This window comes from Apium graveolens, chromosome 4, assembly GCF_009905375.1.
Source record: "Apium graveolens cultivar Ventura chromosome 4, ASM990537v1, whole genome shotgun sequence".
NCBI classification, from domain to species: Eukaryota; Viridiplantae; Streptophyta; class Magnoliopsida; order Apiales; family Apiaceae; genus Apium; species Apium graveolens.
This window is the reverse complement of record NC_133650.1, coordinates 298,005,363-298,029,697: the sequence shown is the minus strand read 5'-3', so window position 1 is coordinate 298,029,697 and position 24,335 is coordinate 298,005,363. Positions and strand designations below refer to the sequence as shown.

The 24,335-nt window shown below is 35.0% G+C and overlaps 2 protein-coding genes across 2 annotated transcripts; both read right to left on the bottom strand.

Annotated features, from left to right (window-relative positions):
• Positions 1–17,683: 17,683 nt before the first annotated feature.
• Positions 17,684–19,860, bottom strand: LOC141721317 (GDSL esterase/lipase At5g55050-like). Its single transcript, XM_074524181.1, has 5 exons — positions 19,439–19,860; positions 19,213–19,346; positions 18,859–19,095; positions 18,495–18,744; positions 17,684–18,396 (listed from the first exon to the last, which is right to left on the bottom strand). The coding sequence occupies exons 1-5, from the start codon at positions 19,692–19,694 to the stop codon at positions 18,179–18,181; spliced, it is 1,095 nt and encodes a 364-aa protein (XP_074380282.1). The 5' UTR covers positions 19,695–19,860; the 3' UTR covers positions 17,684–18,178.
• A 298-nt stretch (positions 19,861–20,158) lies between these two features.
• On the bottom strand, positions 20,159–23,728 carry LOC141721316 (GDSL esterase/lipase At5g55050). The gene is made up of 5 exons (XM_074524180.1): positions 23,275–23,728; positions 23,032–23,171; positions 22,059–22,295; positions 21,427–21,676; positions 20,159–20,551 (listed from the first exon to the last, which is right to left on the bottom strand). The coding sequence occupies exons 1-5, from the start codon at positions 23,543–23,545 to the stop codon at positions 20,334–20,336; spliced, it is 1,116 nt and encodes a 371-aa protein (XP_074380281.1). The 5' UTR covers positions 23,546–23,728; the 3' UTR covers positions 20,159–20,333.
• Between the last annotated feature and the right edge of the window lie 607 nt (positions 23,729–24,335).

The window sequence follows — 24,335 nt, the reverse complement described above, 5'->3', positions numbered from 1 at the left end:
TATAACAAACAAGAGATTAGGAATTTATTTTACTAAATCAAATGGGATTTAGGAATTTAGGGTTTTTGGAGATATGAAAGGGGGCTAAAGAGATTAGGAGAGAATGGACGGTATGATTTCAACCTAAATATATTTTGATAATTAGGCTAAATAAGTTGGGTTGGGCCAACAAAGGTTGAATTTTTTTAAATTTTTAACTAGCTGCTCGGTTACAACTCGGTTCGGCTCATTTTTGTTCGCGAACAAGCTCGTGTTCAGCTTGTTAGTTAACGGGCTCGAGCTTGAACAAAATTTTATGTTCGATAAGAAAGCTAGGCTTGGCTCGATTCGTCAGAAAAAATAAAGCTCGACTCGATTCGGTCAAAACTCGGCTCGACTCGGTTCGTGAACAGCCCTACTGGAAAGTCTTGTCGGAAAATTAACTTAAATCAACCAAATTAAAATCAACTTTCCGAGATTTTACCTCAACTATGCCACACCCGATGCAGAATTAAAAATTAAAACAATCTTCAAAAATTTCCAAATAATTATTAATTAATAGGAATATATTAAAATTCAGGGTACTCGTCATTTTGGCAAAATTAATTGAAAAGTCCAAAATAGTACATATAGAAAGTTTGGCCCTACATTAGCAAACGAGTAATGCATTTGAAGAATGGGCTAGCATGACATACAACTCAAATCTTTCCAAACTATTTTAATAAAGTAATGTTTGTCTAGCGCTCTGTATACATGCATTGTTCGAAAAAGCGAGCTTAAAATGCTGTTATCTTTGGACTCCGTGAGTATTAGTTGTGTTAACTGCTGGTGCATTGAAGGTATCAATATTCTCATTCGGTTAAACTGATAAAATATTATATAGGACCCATCTAATAAACCACAACATGCATTTACACAGTGGGGACCTCATATGTTTTCATTGTTATTCACAAAATTGTTCGTGTTTCTACCCTAAAAATAACACTATTACGTTTTAGTTTAAGATATTTGGATTATTAATGTTTGTGTTCTATCGATTATTCATTGGATAATCTATTATGTCTTAGTCTACTATGATATAAATGTTAGATTAATAAATATCTTTGGAATATGTTATGCATTATATATCTCTAAGTACGTGACTTAGAAATGAGATTATGAGAATAGTATCAATATTTCTAAAGATCAATGATCGAGTGTTATTATTATTAAGGGACAATAATAATGGATTAATACTAGTGTGTTTGTTGACTGATGATGATATCTCTTTGATCATAGGTATAGTGATACTAAATTAAAAAAATACATGCACATTTAAATATACATGGTGCTGAATAGACCCAATGTGAGATTTCACATGTTTGTAGTGTCATATGTAATTCTCATAGTGATAATAATGTAATGGTCCTTAGACTTAAAACCATTATATTGTTATACGAAAATTAAATGTACTTTGATTACATTAAAAGTTATATTTGACCTGGTAATAATAAAAGTTTACTTCAGGTATATTACGAATTATATGAGAAATATGAATGATCTATAAAGGATTTAACACTCCTAATTTTAGAAATGATGTTATTGGCCTTTTTTTAGCTGGACAATGAAATGTCTGACCACGCTCAAATATTGATTTCTAATGATAGTCTACTCATTGATCAACAAAACCGAGATTATACTATGATGAGGATGACACGTTATATGACTCTAGTTTAATCAATAATATATGGTTAAAGAGATTATATTACACTATACATTATTTACGAAAAATTTAATCGATTACCGATTTAATTATTATTACACGGGCAGCAATGATGTATTACTAGATTCTGCTTATTGTTTATAATTTTAATTTGAGATAATAAAATTATTTTTAACGTAATAATAACCTATAGGGTCACACAAAAAAAGCTTGGAAGAATATTTAATATTTATTCGGATTTGAATTCAATAGAAAATTGAAATTATTCATTATTAATTAAGTTGGACTTAATTAATGGGATAAATGAATTTCGAATTTTTATATTATTAAATTAAAAATTCAATTGTTATTTGATAATTGAGTTAGACTTAATTATTAAATAAACATAATTTCGGATTTTATAAAACTCTAACTTGGATTACGGTTAGGACCGTTTGGGCTTTTTATATAAGAATCTTTTAAGCCTAAAATTAAGGTTATGTTTTTATAGATAAAAACAAAAAAATCCTAACAATTTAAGATGAGAGAGAGAGAGAGAGGGAGGGAGGGAGGGAGAGAGAGAGAGAGAGAGAGAGAGAGAGAGAGGGAGGGAGGGAGAGAGCATGTCCGAATTTTGGCACTTGTACACGCCTTCTCCGTTCAAGCTTCCGTATGGATACCTCTACGGTAAAGATCGCTCAAGGAGGGATGGGATACGTGGTGATCGAGATTAAAGTTAGGATCTTCAGTAATCAACCAATTCGTAAAAATCAAAAGGTAAACATATGTTCTACGAATTAAATATATATTTTTTGCATGGATCCTGTGTAGGATTTTGAAAAATCTTATTTTATACATTTTAATCACAGTTTCTGTTGTGTTTTATGCCTCGAAACCCTTCAATGACATTAGATCTACTTACGAAAAGTGTTTAATTTATTTATGTGTTTACTGATTTTATGATGATATCATATATACAATCTGCCATGACCCTTATGTATGTGTTTTTGCATGTTAAACATGTTATTTTGTATAAACTGTGAACACAATTTGTTGATGGTGAACAGTCTATATGTATTAGATACATGATACAGGGAGGCAAAAACGATCAGATTCAGTTTCAAAATTATTCCGATAGTTTTCTATTTTACATAAAGATACGGAAATAATAAAAAGGTACTAGTATAATTAAAACCTCCCGGACTCCATTTTGGGCCCATAATAACTTTTCGAAAAGGGAATCGCGCCACGATTCAGATTGAGTGCTTTTTAGTAACCCTTGATTTACCATTTTTATTATAATATTCTGAATATTCTGATTTTTCTCATCTTCGATTTTTATGATTAGATCAAGAAAGCTATGATAGGTTAAGATCAAATCACGTGTTTTAACATGTTCTTGAGTGATAATTGAACATTGTGGATGGTTATGACTTATGACCCTTAGGTTAATGATTTTCAAATACGGTTTGAATGTCAGTTTTGATATTTTAATTGATAAATCTCGAATGTAACTCGAGTTATTATTGTGAGTTCATTAGATTAGTTTTTATATTTCATTAATGTAATTTACATGAAGACATGAAGACTTAAAGATCAAGGAAGCGCAGTCCCATGGAGGTCATTTAAGGAAGCAATACAAAGGAGACATCTCAAGAAAGAAGATATGTAATAATTAGCTTGTATTTAATTTTATTACCTTAGATTGACTCAGATCTTTTTTATTAGCTTGATGAAGATCACATAGGATGAAGCCATAACTAACCATGTTACTTTATTGCACTATACAAACACACACATGTCATGAATGTATGTGTATAGTAGTTTTTATGATGCATGTTTAATTAGATTAATGATGTATTTATTAAATACGACACCCGTGCCATGCCTGCTAAATAAGATAAAATTTGAAATGACTCAAGATTTTAAAATCAACAAACGATCATGAGAATCTCTTGTTTAAGAAACACTGAATAAAATATGATTTTTTTTCTGCATGAGGCAATTTTGTCAAAAGCTAGTTCATCGAACTTGTAATGTTGTGGTTTTTCAGCGAGACCAATGTGACTTCTTCACATGGAAATCAAACCATTGATGAATATTGATTTGAAGTATTTTATTCAATGAAAGCCTGGGAATCTCTTTATGATGGTATCATTATCGTTATAATAATAACAAAACCCTAAATATAATATTAAGTTGTTTGGATGACTTCCAATGTGTCCATGCATCAACACCCAAATCGATAAGAAGTGGGTTCGTCAAAGTGAAGGGCTACCATCTATTGTGGGAAGGCGTGTTGAAGTATAGTGACACTTTTTGACTATTGTAAACTTAGAGGCATGAAATTTAGAAAGATTTATTAGATATATATGAATAAATGTTGTTCCACCAAACTATTCAAGAGTTATATAGTTGAGATAATTGACAAAAATGGCCTACCTAAATAATCATGTTTTATGAGTAAAGCCAAAGATGAACTAAGACGTGGTGAAATATGGATCTTGACTCACTACAAATGATATAGAAGATATTTTTTCCGAATTAATAATTAGGGTTATTGATTTGATAAAAATAGTGGGAGACATATATTGTGAATAGATATGAATAATTACTTAAACATAATTTAATGATTATCCGTAGACTAATTCATTTTATGCACTTTAACATTATATATATCAAATGAAAAATGACTCAAATAACTTTTATATGAGATCAGTACTTGACAATGATAAGTTGACAGGAACAAACTTCCTCGATTGAAAAAGGAACCCGAGGATAGTCCTTGGACAGGAGCGAAAGCTCCATGTATGCATCATGTACTCAACAGAATGCTTATCAGAAGAATATTGATGATGACACAGATGTCACTTATTCGATGCTAGTGAATTTGAGTCCTGAGCTTCAGAAGCAAAATGATCATATGAATTCTTATGTTATGATTGAGCACCTTAAACATATTTTTGAAGTATAGGATCATCATGAAAGGTTCGATGCAAGCAAATCTTTATATGCTTGCAAACAGGGTGATCGTGATCTGGTTGGACCGCATGTCGTAAAGATGATTGGATATATGGAGTACTTTGCTACTTTGGGTTCCGCGATTGGTCTGGAAGCCCATATAGATCTATCTTGCAATCTTTGAACAACAACTAAGAAATATTTGAACAATAGCTAAGTAATCTTTGAACAACTGCTATGCTCAATTTGTAATGAATTACAACATGGATGATATAGACACTCTCTGAAGGATGAGAACCAATAGACACATACCAAAATGTTGGCTATGTTGATAACTGTCGAGACCAACATTCAGAAGGCATCCTATGCTTCCATTATGATGGTGACTAAGGGGAGTGCCAAAGAAAAGGGTAAATGAAAAGATAAGAAAAGGATGAGATCTGAATCAGGTCATTGGAAGATAAACTATCACACTTTTTTGAGGATCTGATTCAAGTATTTACGTTATAGAAGTCAATTTTTCTAATTCTACAACATGGGTCTTAGATACTAGATGTGGTTCACACATTAGTATAAATATTCAGGAATCGTAGGGACGTAAGACATTGGCAAAGGGAGAAGTCGACTTACGCGTTGACAATGGAGCAAAGGTCGTTATTTTGGCTGCATGGACTTATCATTTATCGTAGCCCACCTGGCTTATTTTAGAACTTGAGAACTGTTTTTGCGTGTCTACAATTTGTAGGTTTCTTGTTTGGACAAAAAAGGATCTTCGTTCTTGATTAAGATCAATAGTTTTTCCTTTTCTTTGAATAATGTTACCTATGGGATTGCACATTTATTTAATGGTTTATATGTTTTTTGATCTTAATACTCATGGCTATAATGTAAATAGAAATAAATGTATTAAGATGACTGACTCAAATCAAACATACTTCGTACATTGTCGTTTATGCCACATAAATGAGAAACACATTTCCAAGTTATATCAAGATGGTTATTTGCATATTTTTGTTTTTGAATCATACGAAGAATGCAAGTCTTGTCTCATTGGAAAAATGGTGAGAATTCATTTTTACGGATAAGGTGAAAGGGCCATCGAACAATTAGGAATTATACATAGTGATTTATGTGGTTCAATGTGTACGATGGTAAGGGGTGGATTTTACTACTTCATAACATTTATCGATAGATATGGATATGTGTATCTTATGAAGAACAAATCCGATTCTTTTAAAATGTTCAAAGAATATAAGGCCGAAGTAGAAAATTAAAAAGGATAAAGTATAAAAGTTCTACGATCAGACCGTGGAGGAGAATACTTAAGCCTCAAATTTAAAGGTTTTTTTGAAGGAGTGTGGTATTGTATCACAGATTACTCCTCCTAGAACCCCCTCAATGGAGCGAAGTTTCTGAGAAGAGAAATCGTACCTTGTTGGACATGGTATGGATGATGAGTCTAGCGGAGAACGTAGTTTCTTGGGGAACAAGAAACCTACACTATACACCCCAGTCTCATATCGAGGAGATTTGGGACTTTAGTTCAGTTTATAAGGCAAAGTACTACTACTATGGGCACCAACAAATCATGAATCTTTTGGGGGCCTGTGGTGGGCTTATTGTTTACCCAAGTTGGTTATATTTGGGCCAGTAGGTTTCGGCTTATTTCGGACTCGGATTCGGGACTTGACCCGAATTCAAAAAATGCTCGGGATTTGACTCAGGTTATCACATATGGTATCAAGGTCGACTCTCGAAAGCTTGATGCGTCAAGTTGCCGGAGGAGGGGACACGAAGTCTTGGTATTATCCCACAATGGACACACATCCGAAGGTTGGGATACATAGCCAACCGGTATTATCTCATAATGGCTAGAGAGGAACGATTCAGACCTATGGGCTGTTTGTTCAGTCTTGACGAGGACGTCTGAAGTTTAATTGGGGGAGTTTGTAACACCTCAGTCCCACATCGAGAAGATTTGGGTCTTTTGTTCAGTTTATAGGGAAAAGTACTATTACTATGTGCATCAACAAATCATGATCTTTTGGGGGCCTGTGGTAGGCTTGTTATTTATCCAAGTTGGCTGCATTTGGGCTAGTAGGCTTCAGGTTATTTCAGAATCAGGACTTGACCCGGTTTCAAAAAGGCTCTGAATTTGACCCAGGTTATCACATATACGGGTTAGGTTTCCCATTCCGAGGTCCGTTATGAGAATCTAATAAACTGAGTTCGACTAGCTTTAGGTACGTCCGACGATGAGGCCTAGTCACAAAGGTACAAGGCTTAACTACAGTTTAGGGACTTCATAGATATGGCATCGACCCACCCTAGGAGCCGACACTAACCGCTTCCAACTGTCTCCTTGACCAAAGTAGTTGCCGGTATTGTCATGACTTACCCCAAATGTGGGACGCGTCCTTCTCCTCCAAATCAGAAGCACCCACCAAATAGCAGGACAACTAGGGGAGAGCGCGGGGCGGATCAGTTCAATTTTAGGCTAAAATCGAAACCGCGTACCCTCGGTTTTTAAAATCTAAAACCAAAACCGCAACCGCAACCATCAGTTTGGTTTTGGTTATAAAAATATCGGATCGGTTATTATCGGTTCAGTTTCGGTTCTAAAACTGCGTCAATTATAAATAACAAAATTTGAGTAAAATTTGGCACAACATATTTTTTTGATTAAAAAGGTATTAAACATATATTATATATTAATGTTTGTTATATTAAAATTTCCTAAGCTACATGAAAGGTGAGAACTAGTCTATTGTCTCTGCATGTTTCCCCAGATACAAATGCAAAACAGGGTACAGTAGTCTCGGGAAAAACAAGCAAAATAATACACATTGGACAATGTACATACTTGGCAAACACAGACCGTATAACCTGTGTTAGGCCTAAACAAAAATATTTATGTAAGATAAATTATAATATATATATATATTTATATATAAGTTGACATAAATTATATAAAAAAAGTAGTTAATAAATATATTTCAAGTATCGGATCAGTTCGCATTTTTTCAGTTCAATTTCCGCTTATAATCGAAACCGAAATCGATATTCAGTTTCGGTTTTTAGTTTTTCGATTTTGGTTGTGGTTCGGTTTTTTACGGATCGATTTTTAACGGTTTTTAGCATATTCGATTTCGGTTTCAGATTTAAACGGTTTTTTGCACTGCCCTAAGGACAAATGATCTCATGCTTTTGGGTGCAAAGTGCAAGATTACTCTGAAATTCCCTAATGAGACTCATGTTGATAGCAGGGACAGAAGTCCCATAACACACACCATAATTCACCCAACATTCTCAATGAAGCCACCCATTGACTATAAAAGGAGAACTTCAATACATAGAATTACCCCTGAAGGCTTTCAACAATGGAAACCACCCTCCCAGCGTTTATCCCAATAAGGAGTTCTTTAATCATAATGTAAACCCCTAAAGGCCTTCGATAGAGGACTCGTCTTTTTTCCAGAGAGGTACAAGACAACATCTTTACTCTTCAACCATAGATATCCCCCCTCCCAAAGTATGTCCTGGGAGGGAATTCTTCTAATAATCTTACATATCATATGAAAATAATATTAATAGTCTATAAAGAAAACAATCCCTGATGGCTTTCCACAAAGGATACAGCCGAGTAATCTCGAAAAGAAAATGGACAGACAAGTCAAGCACTACTTCAGTTTCAGCCAATCGATGCGAAATCATCAGAGGTAACAGTCGGTAATTTCAAGTATGATCATGTTAAAATGAGAAAAATTATTTCTCATTATATTTTAGTAAATGAATTACCGTTTAGACATGTCGAGAGTTTTATGTTTGATAAAGTTATGCGAACAGCTACTTCGTTTTGGAAGAAAATTAGTAGGCATGCTGTGAGGAAAGATTGTTTCAGTACTTATAAAATTGAGAAAAAAAAAGGTAAGAGAAATGTTTAAATATATTAGAAAGATTAATATAACAACTGATATGTGGACTTCCTCACATCAGAAAATTGGTTATATGGTTGTCAAGGGTCATTGGATTGATTCCAATTGGAATTTGAACATGAGGGTCCTTAATTTTTGTAATGTCCCTCCCCCACATAGCGGATTTATAATTTCAGAAGCTTTGTTTAAGTGTTTGGGTGAATGGGGGATTATTGATAAAATTGGGACATTGACGGTAGATAATGCAGCTACGAATGATGTCGCTTTACGGTATTTAAAATAAACTTTTAGTGCTAGAAGGTCATTGTCTATTGAGGGAAAGATGTTTCACGTTCGTTGTTGCGCACACATATTGAACTTATGTGTGTAAGATGGTTTAAACCCAACTGAAGATATAGTTGATAAAGTTAGGGATGGGGTTAAGTATATAGCAGCCTCGAAAAGTCGCAGAATTAAGTTTGCTGAAATTTCTAAGTCATTAGGTTTGAAATGTAAGAAGCTGATTCTGGATGTTTCTACACTCTCGAATTCAACATATAATATGTTGGAATGTGCTATTCAGTTCAAGAATGTTTTTCTTATATATAGCACATCTGATCCAGGCTTTGATCCAGTCTTTAAAGAGTATGTACCAGGTGCGGAGGACTGAGAGCAAGTTGAAGGAGTGTGCTCCTTTTTTAAGGTATTTTCTGATGTCACGAAGGTTGTTTCTGGAACAGGTTATTCAACTTTGAATTTGTTTTTATCAGAGATAAGAAGGTTCAAGCATATAATAGACAAAAAGGCCATTGATCCAAATATGCATGTTCGAGAGATGGCGCGAAAAATGGAATTGAAATTTGAGAAATATTGGGGGGAAACTAACTTGGTAATGTCAATTGGTGTCGTCATGGATCCGCGGTTTAAAATGAAACTTTCAGCTTTTTGTTTTCCTACTCTTTATCCGATTGCAAGTGATGCTAAAACAAATCTGTCTTATTTATCGAATGTCTTGAATGATTTGTATTTTGACTATTGCAGGGAAGAAAAGGATGATAATAAAGAAAGGAATGAATCTGGGGTGTCTTCTTCTGATGCTAATTTTATTATTGAACAAAGTGAAACACCTCAAGGAATCAATGATTATGAGAGTTTTATTCGAGAGAGTGGCGGTATACTTGAGCCTACAAAGTCAGAACTGGAGGAGTACTTGAGTGAGAAAATTATCGCTCCAAGTTCAAAATTTAATGTTCTTGGTGGAAAGAAAACTCAGCAAAATATCCAATTCTGTCCAAAATGACATCTGATGTGTTGAGTATTCCTATTAGCACGATATCTTCAGAGTCGACCTTCAGCGCTGGTGGTAGAGTGATTGAACCGCATCGCTCTTGGTTAAAACCTGAAATAGTAGAAGTTTTGTTGTACGGAGCAGACTGGGTTCGTGAATTGTATGGACTGAAAAAATTGAAACAGGTGAACTTGTATTCCTTATAATTTAAATGAGTTTGAATGAATAATAAAAATGTTTTTAGTCTAACATGCTTCCATTTGAACTTTTCAAATGTTCACAGGAGGAGGACAAGGAGATTATTATACAATTGGATTAAAGGATAAGGGTATGTAGCATTTTATTTTTTGTTTGTGCTGTATCTGATCACATATAATAGGTCTGTTATTTTTTGCTTCCTTATCTCAGCCACTGCACTAACTCGGTGGCTTGATTAATACACCTGATTCGCTTGAGCTATTTTAAAGAGATAAAGTATTTCCTTAAATCAAGCTGCGTAAACTGTACATTTATTTATTTATTCCTACAGGCGGCATATCTTTTGTACATTGCTTATTAGGAGCTTGCTAGCAGTATGGCTGAGGACCAAAAGGTCAGTAGCTTTTACTATCATTTTTTGTAGTTCATTTTTCATTGCATGCACAGTTTCCTAGTTATGATTGAACTATGAGCAATTTACCTAGTTAAATTCAGTTCCATGTAGTAGATTGTTTATCAGTACTTTAAAAAGTGGAATGCTTATCAGTATTTTTATTTTGGATTTAATTATCCCCATGCTTAGCTCAATAACTATTGTGATCACACTGCATTTTTCCCTGCTAGTTAATTAGTAGCTATGGCATTTTTAGCATGTTGGTTCAAATTGTGCTTCTATTATTACACCATTTTTTTTCTTTTCAGACTTTTAACAGTGTAGTTGATTTATATTAATAACCACATAAATGACATATAACACCGGGGATTATTACTCAATAAAATGATCCTGTTGTTGAGTCTAGCAACAGTGTTGCGTAATGGCACTGCCCATCCTAATTATTTTGTGATGCAGTTAAGAGTTGGAGAATGCACTGCTTGTGTGGTTCACGCATATCCACTTATCATTTAGAATAACAAATTTTAAGGATTTTCTCGTCAAGATATTTCTATTTATGTTGCAACATTTCATAGCACCCTATTTTTTTTTAATTTGTTTATCCGTACTTTAAAAAGTGGAATGCTTATATCAATTGAGGAATTGAAGGGTATTTGAAACATGTATTATACTTTGATCCAGTTTATTCTAGTTTATAATTTTTGTTTTATTTATTTGATTTTTAAATGATGCACAGGTTGATGAAGTTCATGTTGGAGGTGGGATCAAGCTGCTGCAACTTGCTATGAAAATTTATTTTCGTTTTAAATTTTTTGTAATGTAATCTAAAAGCATCGAAAGAATGTTGATAGTTGGAGATATTTTATGTATCTTTTTGGCAGTTGCTTAAGACCTTTATTTATATTTGTAATGGTCTTTATCAAAAAAATATTAGAAACGGGGCAATGGTTATTAAAATATTCTGAAAATATTACATTTTCGACTTTTAACGAGCCGAACTCGAGCCGAACACGACGAACATATTCAAAGCTCGACTCGAGCTAACGAACAAATTTATATGTTCGAGTTCGAGGTCGAGTTCTTAACGAATCGAGCTCTTCTTGTTCGCCCTGTTCGTGAACATCCCCCAGCTTTTCACAAAGGATACGGCATCTGCCTAATGACGCGTCCTTATGGTCCAGTATCAACCAATCTTGTTTATCAACCTCCAATTATTGATGCATCCTCTTGATAATGTTGCATCCTTAGACCAACAACCCTTCCATCAAACCTTGATTTAACTCAATAATCTTCCTCAATTTTGGCCCCATCACCAAAAACCTAATAAAAAATACACATGTCGAGTTTTGGTCATAACAGTAGTTGCAGAAGTTTTGGACATGCTGATTTAGATTATTTTTTTCCCCGATCCAAGGGTAAAATTATATATTTTCAGTACTCTAAGAGAAGAAACGTTTTTGAATCACATGAGCTAATGGTTACATTGATGCAAATTTGAAGACTAAAAAAGATCATTAAGCCTTAAAAGTAATGATCAAGATATTTATTTCTGAGAAGCAGATGAGGAAACTACATTCGATTTGTTTGCGAAGATGCTCGAGAAGGAGGAATGGCTTAAGAATTACTGGAGCGTTATAGTATATGCAGTTAGGAGTGTTCAATTAACCTCTTTTGGCTCACTTTTCAACATTGAAAAATCTCAGAAAAGATCATTATCGGAGCATGCCTTGAGGGGGTCAGCTCATGGGGTTATTAAGGTAGACTGATGGACACCATGGTGGAGACATCGAAGGCGTTTGGATGCATCATGGGAATGAGAATCGTGAATGGGAATGGAGGGTATGAGAATGAGAATGAAATGGAAACCAAGGGGTATGGTGGGTTTGATTTACCTACCAAGATCCCCACCACTAAATTATGAACAACACTCATATTATGTCACCATTAAAGCTGTGTTTACAAGCTTAGAGAAGAAGGAATGTAAAATATGTATTGATTCAGTTAAGTTGTTACAATGCCAGACTGTTTATTCTATATATATAGTACAATTATGCATCACTACTTCTATACAAGCCATGCTTAGTTGTCATACTCATAAGGCTTTATTTGGCTAAAGGCTAATCTAAGTTTATGTTGCATAGGTTGTGCTGTTTTAGCTGAAGCTGCTAATTGTGTCTTAATACTCCCCCCTTTGTGAGAACCAGAGGCATCATCTGTGTCGTCTAGTAAGCCTGTCGTGTTAGCCCCCCCACAAATTGGAGACGAATGGAAGCAAGTAAGTCCCAATTTGGAGCAACAAGTCCAATGAGGCACTTTACCAAGACCTTTAGTTAAAATGTCTGCAGAGTTAAGCATGGATACAACAGGAAGAACTCTCACTAAACCAAGAGCAATTTTTTCTCGAATGAAATGACAATCAATTTCAATGTGTTTGGTACGAGAATGATAAACTGGATTAGCAGCCAAGTCGAGAGCAGATTTGTTATCACAAAACAAATCAATAGGACCAGTCATGGGTAGAGTTAATTCAGTTAATAATTGCTTGAGCCATATGACTTCACAGGATGCATCAGCAAGAGCCCGATACTCTGCTTCAGTAGAGCTACGAGAGGTTAAGGCCTGTTTCTTAGACCGCCATGAGATAACAACTGGGCCTAAGGTAAAAGCATAACCACCAACTGATCGACGATCAAGAGGACAAGCTCCCCAATCGCTATCAGAGAATCCTTAAAAGTGTAAAGGATTATTCGAAGGAAAGAATAAGCCATGTGACATAGTCAGCTTCAAATAGCGAAGAACACGATGAACAGCTTCCATGTGTTTAACACAAGGGGCATGTAGAAACTGACTCAACAATTGTACCGGGAAAGCAACATATGGTCGTGTTGTGGTGAGATACAGAAGCTTTCCAATCAGTGCACGATAAGACGTAGCATTAGAAAGAAGAGCACCAGACTCATCTGTATCATATAATTTGATATGGGGATCAATGGGAATAGAAAGAGAATTAGCTTGAGACAAATTAGCAACTGAAAGTAGATCACTAATAAACTTTTGTTGACTAAGAAAAATCCCTTTGGAATTGCGTTTAACCTCCAAGCCAAGATAATACTTAACAGGACCAAGATCCTTTATAGTAAACTGCTGATGGAGAAGGTCCTTCAACTGTTGTATGGATGACATATCATTACCAGCAATTAGAATATCATCGACATACACAACGACTGCCAAATAAATGGGTCCCTTTCGAAATGTGAAAAGCGAAGGATCAAGAAGAGATTGTGTATAATCAGCAGCAATAAGGGAAGTAGTGAGTTTAGTGAACCATTCTTGTAAAGATTATTTTAGACCATAAATTGGTTTCGTTAGTTTGCAGACTAACCGAGTGCCAGGTACAACTTTATAGTCTAAAGGAAGTTGCATATACACATCCTCGGAGAGGTCACCGTGCAAAAAGGCATTGTTGATATCTAATTGTTCAACAAACCAATTTTTGGCAGCTGCAATGGCAAGAACACTTCGAACTGTCACTAGTTTAACAACGGGCGCGAATGTATCATTGTAGTCTTCTCCAGCAGATTGAGTGTATCCTTTTGCCACAAGACGTGCTTTGTATCTCTCGATTTGACCATTTGGTAAGTATTTTACTTTAAAAACCCATTTGCATCCAACATATTTCTTTCCCGGAGGTAGTGTAGTAAGTGTCCAGGTACTATTTGTTTCCAGGGCAATGAGTTCTTTTTCCATGGCTTGAACCCAAAGAGGATCTTTAACATCCTGATAATAGTGGGTAGGCTCAATGACTGAAGCGGAATAAGCATGGAGAACTTGATCATCAGGGTCATAGGCTCCATGATCAATCAATGCAAAATTTGCGAAGGCTGGAGATGATATATGGTAATCGTTCCACCAACTAGGTACAACCTTATTTCGAGTAGACTGTCGAACAGGTAATGTCACAGGATGAGAAGCACACTGAGGAGCAGGAGGTGATGATGCAACCGAGTCACCATGAATAGGTGAAGTAGCGTCTGAAGATTCTGATGACACGAGAGAACCCGTAAGAGAAGTATTGACGTCATTTGATGTAACGGAGGTGTCGAGAGAAGAAGAAGTATCTAACCAATTCAAAAAAGAATAAGAATCATATGGCGTCACTTCTGTAGATTTCGGATCATCTGTCACACTATGAAATGGAAAAATATGTTCCAGAAATTTCACATGTCGACTTACAAAGACTGTATGATTATCCAGTCTTAGTAATTTGTAACCCTTTTGCTGAAAAGGATACCCGAGAAACACACATTTGATAGCACGATTATTGAACTTATCTGTGGAATGATAGGAAGCATAACATAAACACCCAAAGCATTTGAGAGTACTATAATCAGGAGCTCGGTTATGTAATATTTCATAGGGACTTTTGTTCTTGAGTAAAGGTGTAGGCAACAAATTGATAATATAGGTTGCAGCTAAAACACAGTCACCCCAATATCGTCGAGGAAGTCCAGATTGCAATCTAAAAGCCCTTGCTACCTTAAGTAAATGCCTGTGCTTACGCTCAACTCTGGCGTTTTGCTGGGGAGTGTAGGTGCAGGCAGTTTGATGAACTATTCCAAGACTTGATATAAATTGAGAAAACTGATGATTAATGAATTCACTACCATTATTTGTGCGAACAATCTTGATTTGTGTCTTATACTGATTATTCACATACATAGAAAAAGCTTTAAAATGTTGGAACACATCAGACTTACTAGGCATAAGAAAAGTCCAAGTTGCTCGTGAACAATCATCAACTATCGTTAAAAAATATTTGCAACCATGAGTAGTGGTAACATGATATGGACCCCAGACATCCATATGTATGAGTTCAAAAATTTGACTAGCATGACTATCACTTCGAGAGAATGATAACATAGATTGCTTAGAATTGGGACAAACTGGACATTCATTGCAAGCAATTGAGTGTTTTACACAAGGAATAAAACTCAATACAGTTTGAGATGCATGTCCTAAACGCAAGTGCCACAATTTTGAAGTATTTGAACTAGTTTGAGCAACAGAAGTAGGAACATAGGAATTACAGGTAGTAATATGTAAAGCACTACTTATTACAGATGTAGGAGCACAAGGAAAGTAATAAAGGCCGCCATATTCAACACCAGTTGCCAAGATATGCAACTGGTCCTGAACCTGGATCAGACAATTAGAGGAGGTGAAGATGAGTCTAACATTAGACTGTTGAGTAAGTTTACTAACTGAAAGCAGATTGCAATGAAAAGATGGTATGAAGAGTACATCCTTGATAAACAGTGTGGGAGTAAGATGCACATTACCAACTTTGTGGACAAGTATAGAATGGCTGTTAGGTAAAGCAACATGTATGGGTTTGGGAAGTAAGGAAATATCAGTCATAAGGTTAATGTTACAACACATATGACTAGAAGCACCACTGTCCATAATCCACAAATTATTAAAATTTGCAGGAATATAAGACATCATAGAGAATGCCAAACCTGCAATAGGAGATACATGATCTTCTGGAGTAACATTTCCTACAGGAGTAGCAGCAGGACTTGCCAAATTAGAAACCATTTGACTGATTCTAGCCATCTGTTGTTGAATCTGTTCCAGAGAAAGTTGAGGAGATGAACTAACAGATTGATGAACATTGTTAGCTTGCTGATTAGTCTGCATTTGTGCAGAATGAGTTCGAAAACCTCCTTGAACCCCACTAAATTTTCCCTTGCCACGGCCTCTCGGAGGATATCCAATGAGCTTGAAGCAATTCTCTTTGGTATGTCCCTCCTTATGACAGTAATTGCATCTTAATCCTTGCCTTTTAGAATTCAGTGTACCATTGGAAGCAGTGTTTGCATTAGCAATTGTAGAGGCTGTTGATGCATCAATTTTAACATTGCCAAGAAAAGCATTAGAAGAAACATAGCCTTGCCTTTGTTTCTCTTCTTGTTTAATGAGGGAGAAAGCCTGTGCAATTGAGGGCAATGGATTCATCATAAGTATTTGTCCCCTTGCTGCTGAGAAGCTATCATTAAGGCCCATAAGAAACTGCAACAAACGCTTTCTTTGTTCCCTTTCATCAAGTAACTTGTGAGAATCACACTTGCAATTACATTTGCAAGTCACAGTTGGTTCTAAAGCCACATATTCATCCCAAAGATTTTTCATCTTATGATAGTAAAACTCAACAGATTTATCACCTTGCTCAAAAGCATGGAGATCCTTGAGAATTTGGTAGACTCGATGACCGTCAATACTAGAGAATTGGCCAACTAACTCCTCCCAGACTTCTTGAGCAGTGTTCACAAAATCCATACCATTACTAATGTCCTCTGAAACAGTGTTCAAAATCCAGTTTATCACCATATCATTAACACGCTCCCATTGAGCTCGAATAGGTGAATCTTCATCAGGTTTTGGTACGGTGCCATTGATAAGCCCTAGCTTATTTTTGGCTGACAAAGCTATGCTTAATGAGCGCTTCCAAGGACCATAATTCTCTGTGCCAGTTAGCTTCTTAGAGATTAACACCAAACCAGGATGATCAATATTTTGCAAGTACATAGGATGAAGATTAGATGTAATGGCTGATATATCATCAAGATCTCCAAATTTCGGAGCCAGAATCTCAACATCAGATGAATTCTTGCTAGAATTAGTGCTAGATTCACCTTTCTCAGAATTCACATTAGTTCCATTAAGAACAACATTCGCATAAGTTGTTTTCCTCATTTTAATGAGTTTTTGATGAACAAAGATGAAATTCACACAAAATCGAAGAAATATATGAAATCGAGATTAAAACAACAAGACAATAGCACGATGAATTACAGGAAACACAATCTGTAATCGATATCGATGTGAAAACACAGAAATCGAAATCGAGAAAGAAATAAGCGTAAAATACAAATCTGAGAAGAGATCTGAAAAGAAATTACTAATTGTTCTAGAGGATAACAATCGTGCGGAAGAGATTGAGCATTGAGAATCTTTGCTCTGATACCATATGAACAACACTCATATTATGTCACCATTAAAGCTGTGTTTACAAGCTTAGAGAAGAAGGAATGTAAAATATGTATTGATTCAGTTAAGTTGTTACAATGCCAGACTGTTTATTCTATATATATATTACAATTATGCATCACTACTTCTATACAAACCATGCTTAGCTGTCATACTCATAAGGCTTTGTTTGGCTAAAGGCTAATATAAGTATTGTTACATAGGTTGTGCTGTTTTAGCTGAAGCTGCTAATTGTGTCTTAATATAAATTGATAATCCAAATACTATCATTTGGGTTTAAGGTTCCGATCCCGTTAACCGGGCAGATTAACCATAAACCAAACACCCCGTGTTGTCAAGAGGGTATTTAAAGTTTTATTGTTATATGTGCGACACACTTGATTACCAAATGATATATGTTTAATGTTTGATCCTGGAAATTCGTTTGCATATGGTGTTATCTTGGTGAAGTTTATTGTTGCTACAATGGATGAGCATAGCAGTTTAATTGATGATACCAGTGGGACGCCAGTTAAGTTGCAAAAGTCTATGCTACTTGAAAGGCTTGCTTTCTCGGAGCTTGGAGAAACAATGGATAAGTTCATACAAACCGAGATTAGCTATGCTTGATATATAATCATTGTTATTCCGCTAGTGTTGGAGAAGTAGCTGATCTCAGGTTGCTTACGTTATAATCTTCATATATTTTGAATTGATCCATTAAAACTTTTGTATTAAAGAGAAACTAGCTGACTTAGACTGATAGGAGTTACATATTGGGAACCATTGTAGAACATGTCAATGAATATGCTAGAAGTCTTCTGTGTCGGATGATAGAAATCCCAATAAATGTGATTATCTCGATTTAAACAATATTGTGCTGTTGGTATGCACGGTGAATTAGCTCTCAACTCCCCACTTCCACAGCAAGCAGCCCGAATCTCCGTAAATCCTAAAAAATTAAGGCATACAAACACATTATTACGTTTACTAGTTATAATTAAAACTAGTTAATAACTAATCTTTTACCAGTAAATGGACAAAATGTACCGTATTTATTTGGATTCTGAATGAACTCAGCCACAGCACCATAGGTATCAAGGTAGGAATAGTTTGTATTATTGAACTTAGACTTGAATGCTTGTAATGCAGATGCAAGGCCATAGTTGTATTTTCTTGCCCAAAAATTCAACACTTTGTTGCAAGCTAATGTTGTACTTTTAACTCTCTGCTCTGGTATGCATCCCAGTGCCGGAACTCCAGTAATCACGAATTTACGTGCACCGAGGCCATACAGTTGCTAACAAATTGAGAAGCAGGCAAATAGTATGATCCAGTTAATTGCTAAATATTCAAATTTAGCATTCTTATCATATATATAAGTATGTTTCTTTTCTACTGAATTCGTTTTTACCTTTAGAATCTCACTCATAGATGACACCATTGAGTTCACGTAATTTTGTGGCGTAATGTTTGTACGAATGCTTGAGTTAGCTTTGAAATGCCCATATAGATCATTGCTTCCGATTACAATCGCGAAAAGAGACTTCGATAAATGGTTTCGAGCAGCATCAGATCCCAGTTCTTGCACTAGTATCTTATATACACTCGAGTAAAACTCTACTTGTTTTGACAAGGAAATACATCGTTTCTGTCATTTGTATACCAGCACACTTTCAGTACATATGTAAGATCACATAAATAAAAATTTATGCACAGGTTCCAAATCTTACAAAAATGTTGGTTGATTAAGGAATAAAAATCTTACTGGAGTATCATACGAGCCCCTAAGGATTCCCGAACCTCCAGAAGCAAAACTAACACCGGTAAGTATCGTCTTTTTGTAATCAAATTTCAGAATCGATAAATATGGCAGGGGACTTGGTAAATCCAGTTTATCAGCTACATAATTTTTTGAAAGATAATTAGCATGTATAATGCATATAACGTCGTGCTAATAAGTGAAGTTGTACCAAAAATAGATAAATATTTACCAATAAGATCAGCAGCATTTTTGCCATTGCTGAAACGTCCGGTAGCTCCGGTCGGAAAATCGATGCCATTGTGAGGGAAATTAGACTTATAGGGGGAGGAGTTGATGTAATTGTTGTTCCCCACATCTGCTAAAGAGTCTCCGAAAACATACATAGCAGGTACACTACTAGTAGCTTCATATGTATAAATATTAGACGAGAACATTACAGCAAAGACATTTAGATATAGATAGAAATATATTTTAGCATTCCTCATGAGTCTAGAAACCAAACACCACCACCTCTGTTTCAGTTGGCTTGTTTTTGAGCTTCTGATTAGGGAGGTTTTTATACAGTAAGAAAGGATTTTGAGATGATTTTGGTAATTAAAACTATATCTATAGTAAGATTTCAAACGGTTACATTGTGTAGATATCTAAATTTTGTTATTACATGATTAATGTTTTGTTGAATTATAGATAATTTTTTAGATCATTTGGATTCAGAATTGAATACCCAACAAGATTTCAAAGATATATAGACTTTTTACGCTGAATTCACGTAGAGATAAAGCATTTAAAACAGTAAACATATAGACAAAATTAAAAAAATGCTTAAGTCTCTGAAATTGTTCTCAAAATCGTTTTCAAATGTTGAGTTATCCGCATATCTATTTTATATAGAACCCCTCTTACGTACTTATGACTCTCTTACACAAGTCCTACAAATAAAAACAGGTCGTCTAGAAATATTTTTTGATATGTAGTATTGCTCTCAAAACTCTGTTTCCAGCAACATGAAACTTGTAAACCAACAATAGTGTAAATTACATTCATAACTACTGTATGTGTGTGTGTATTTCTTGTGATATGTATATAAACTATAAAACATAAAGGAGATAGTTAATGAAGTGTTGTTACACAGCAACCAGCTGATTTACATTCATGGGAGTTACATATTTGGAACCTTGAAAGATGATGTCAACAAACAAACCAGCAGCCTTTTGGGTGGGATGGTAAAGATCCCAAAATAAATGATCATTTCTATTGGGGCAATATGTTGAAATGGGTATGCATGGTACTTTTGCTTTTAGCTGGCCCAGCCCACAACATGCAGCTTTAACCTCCGTAAAACCTGCATATAAAAAACCAATCTATTAGGGGTGTATTCAATTGGGATTTTGAAGGATTTTTATGGATTTTAGAAATTATGGGGTATTCAATTTAGATTTTAAATAATCCTTTAAAATCTGAAGGTATTTAACAAGAATTGAAAAAAGTGTTTTAAAATTTTAGTATATTCAATTTGAATTTTAAAAAATCAATCAAAATTTGGTGATATTCAATTGGGATTTTAAAAAGTACATCAAAATCTGATGGTATTCAAAAGTTCAAGAATTTTCTTTTATTTAAAAAAGTTGTGGATTTTGATGGATTTGCTAGTACATTTTTACTATCTTGAAATCTCTTCAAAATACATGAGATTTTGATGGATTTCTAAAAAACTCCACAAAATCCACGAGAGACTCTACAAGATTTTGGATCAACTCTATCAAAATCTACGAAGAATTAAAATCAACGAAAATCTTTTAAAATCTATAGATTATTAACAATCTTTTAAAATCTGAAATGAATACACCCCCTTAGACTAATTAAAAATGTTCTTGAACAGAGCATCGATTCTCGCTCACCCAATTTGATGTCTATAGCCTTTTTCTTTATTTTATAAATAGTTGGGAATAGAAAAGTGTATGATTAAACGTTGCTATTAGTCCAAACGTGACGTAATGAAGCTAGCATGAATAGTAATTATAAATTGATATCAATTGACCTTTCTTTAATCTTTAGTCAAGTGTCTCAAATTTGAAAAATGCAGGCAAAATTATGTGTGTGAATCCTCACTATTTTTGTTTTCACTTGAGAATTACATTAAACTAATAGAAGACGACTGTTAAAAGCTACTCCATTTTATATTAGATAGTAAGATGAAGTTAAGGGGGTGAGATGTACCGTAAGTAGATGGATTCTGAATGAAGTCGACAAAAACGCTGTATGCGTCAAAATAAGAGTAGTTTATATCCTTGAATTCTGATTTGAACGCCTTTAGTACAGAAGTAAGGCCATCGTTGTATTTCTTGGCCCAGAAATTTACTTGTTCATTGCAGACTTCACTTTTGTTCTGAACCCTCTGCGACGGAGTGCATCCTATTGCTCCGATTCCGACTATCATAAATTTACGTGCACCAAGATCTCGTAATCTCTGTTCATTGTTCAACACCATTATTATTTGATAAAACATCCATGCATGATTAGCTTTTATGTTATGCCTTGAAAATGTTGAACAATACTTGAAAAAATAGTAGAATAGTTGTTCTCATCTGAACCCATAATACATTTAGGGTCATGATCCTGATCCTCACCATCGATGATTGTAACCATCTGTCTGCGGTTAAAAAATGCCGATTGTTCTAAAACAAGAAATTTATGTGAATACAAGATCACGTCACTCTATCTTAAATTTTTATTTTAAGACTTCTTCTTATCTGCGAAAATTTTCCGCGAATAGATTATTTGTCAATCATCGATGGATGTGAACGAGCTCGTGAAAATGTATATGTGTGGGTAGAACATTTAGATTTTACCTTTAAGACAACGTTGACAGCTGCCACCATGGAGTCGACATACTGTTGTGGGGTATTCTTTTTACTAACGTCCGAGCCGGATTTGAAGAAGCCAAACAAGTCATTGCTTCCTATCACAATTGGGAAAATAGACTTGGACAAGTGTTGCTCAGCAGCACCCAACCCCATTTCTTGTACTAGTTCATTATAAACCAGCGTATAAAATTCTACTTGCTTTGTCAATGGAACTGATTGTTTCTGTCATTTTATCACACAGACTTTCAGTTTATAATATAGGTACAAATACAAATAAGGTCATGCATGTCACCATGTGATTTGGTTCTACCTCTACATCTTACTTTTATTTCCCATTTAACTTTTAAAAGCTAAGCATCTAATTATATTTGGAGCTTGGATTATCTAGACTAAACTAGTTAAATATTTCAGTGAAAGGAAACATGTCTTGTGTGGTGGTGGGGAGGGGGCTCTGGACCCTGAAGGAACTGTTGGGAGTTGATAAGTTCAAAAATACGAGGTCTTTAACGTGCCCAAAAACATATTCATGCGAGCTTGGTCTAAATCAGACAATATCATACGATTGTGTAGTTATGCGTGTTTAGCAAGCCAAGAGGGATACGCGGGTGTTTTGTCAAGATGGTGGGGGAGAGAATCTGTCTTTATATTGCACTAGCTAGCATGTATGACAATTTGGTGGTCATTCTACAAAAAGCTACTCTACTGATTTATATGCAAATATGTGCTCCACACGGTTTCATTAAATTCTAAATATTAGTCACTGTCAAGCTACATTCTAAAGTTGCAATGAATACGATTCTGATATTGTTTCTTTGCATTGATGCCACATTAATGATCGACTTCTATAAGTAATCACTTCATTGTTAGTGTACTAATTATAATCACTTTACTAATCGCATACTCAATTGTGTATGAATAATGATTAGCACTAATAGTTTAATAATTAGGATAATCTTACAAAAAGTTCATCTGTGCCATTGAAGACTCCTGCGCCTCCAGAAGCAAAACTAACGCCACTAATCAACGCATTTGTATTCTGAGATAAGGATTTCTTTATGGAGAGATATGGTACTGCTGTTGGCAACCCAAGTTTTGCAGCTGCAGAACAGATAATATAACATCAAGATATGCAGTAAAATCAAAATGCGCTAAACTTATAAAATTTAGCGCTTAGTGGTGTGCCAGAATTTAATAATATTACCAACAAAATCAGCAGCATTTTTGCCGTTGCTGAAGCGTCCAGTAGCTTTTCCGGTGGGGAAGTCGACACCGTTATGCGGAAAATTGGCCTTAGCAAGGGAGACCTTGAGGTAATTGTTGTTGCCCACATCGACTAAGGAATCACCAAACACATACATGGCGGTTGCTTTACCAGGACTACTACTATCCTGAGCCTTGGAAAAATATGTGACACTAGTGAAACTGATCAAGAAGATCAACAGACATGGACTGACAACTAGTTTACCTCCCATTACTACTGATTAGGCTAAAGCTAGAACCTCCTTGCTCACAGCGTATTGTTCCTCTCTACTTGTGTGAGAGCTGTAATGAATGTTGGGGAGAGAAGTGAGGGTTTTATAGTGGAATTTCCGCGGATATCTATTTAGTTATATGGGACGTACGTGTGTAAGCGTTTGATGGAGGACAAGTTAGAAGTCCAGTGCATGGTGTAAAAGCAATGTGTGAATGGTAGAAAACATGGAACGCGAGTAATGATTTTATTTTTGCAAAAATATTTCTCCTGTCAATTTCTCTGAATAAGAATGTGGCCATATATATATATATATATATATATATGTCGTCTTAGTTTTGACTTTCCAGAAAAGCTACGTTAATCATAGCTACTGTAAGTGGAGCGTTAATCTGTCATTAAGGAGTTATTACAAATTCGGAATTTACTTAATTAGGTCTATTATATTAACCAATGTATTGCTCTCTTCATGGGAATAATTAGAGTGACCATAACAAATAGGTTTATCTCAATCCAGGTAAATTTTGCTGGTGCAATACATCCCGGCTCTGTTATCTTTTCTTTCTCATGTGTGTCTGCGTACATCTCCGGTCGGGTGCTAAATCAAGATTGTCAATATTGTCAACTCATTAATAATATTATTATATTATTGTCATTTTCTTCGCTTGTACTTTTCACATCATTTTTATCAAAATTTCTCTAATAATTAGCACTCAAAATTATCAAACTATTCACGTACAAATATAATTTAAAATAAATATGAAAATACATATTTTTTAATATATATAACA

Excerpts from the sequence above, each read along its gene's own strand:
- LOC141721317 (XM_074524181.1), bottom strand. The coding sequence starts at position 19,694 with ATGAGGAATGCTAAAATATATTTCTATCTATATCTAAATGTCTTTGCT. Across the intron at positions 19,096-19,212 it reads GGGGCTCGTATGATACTCCA|AAACGATGTATTTCCTTGTC; the intron begins GTAAGATTTTTA and ends TACAAATGACAG. Across the intron at positions 18,745-18,858 it reads CTATGAGTGAGATTCTAAAG|CAACTGTATGGCCTCGGTGC; the intron begins GTAAAAACGAAT and ends TCAATTTGTTAG.
- LOC141721316 (XM_074524180.1), bottom strand. The coding sequence starts at position 23,545 with ATGGGAGGTAAACTAGTTGTCAGTCCATGTCTGTTGATCTTCTTGATC. Across the intron at positions 21,677-22,058 it reads CTGTCAACGTTGTCTTAAAG|AGATTACGAGATCTTGGTGC; the intron begins GTAAAATCTAAA and ends AACAATGAACAG. Across the intron at positions 20,552-21,426 it reads TCAGAATCCATCTACTTACG|GTTTTACGGAGGTTAAAGCT; the intron begins GTACATCTCACC and ends TTTTATATGCAG.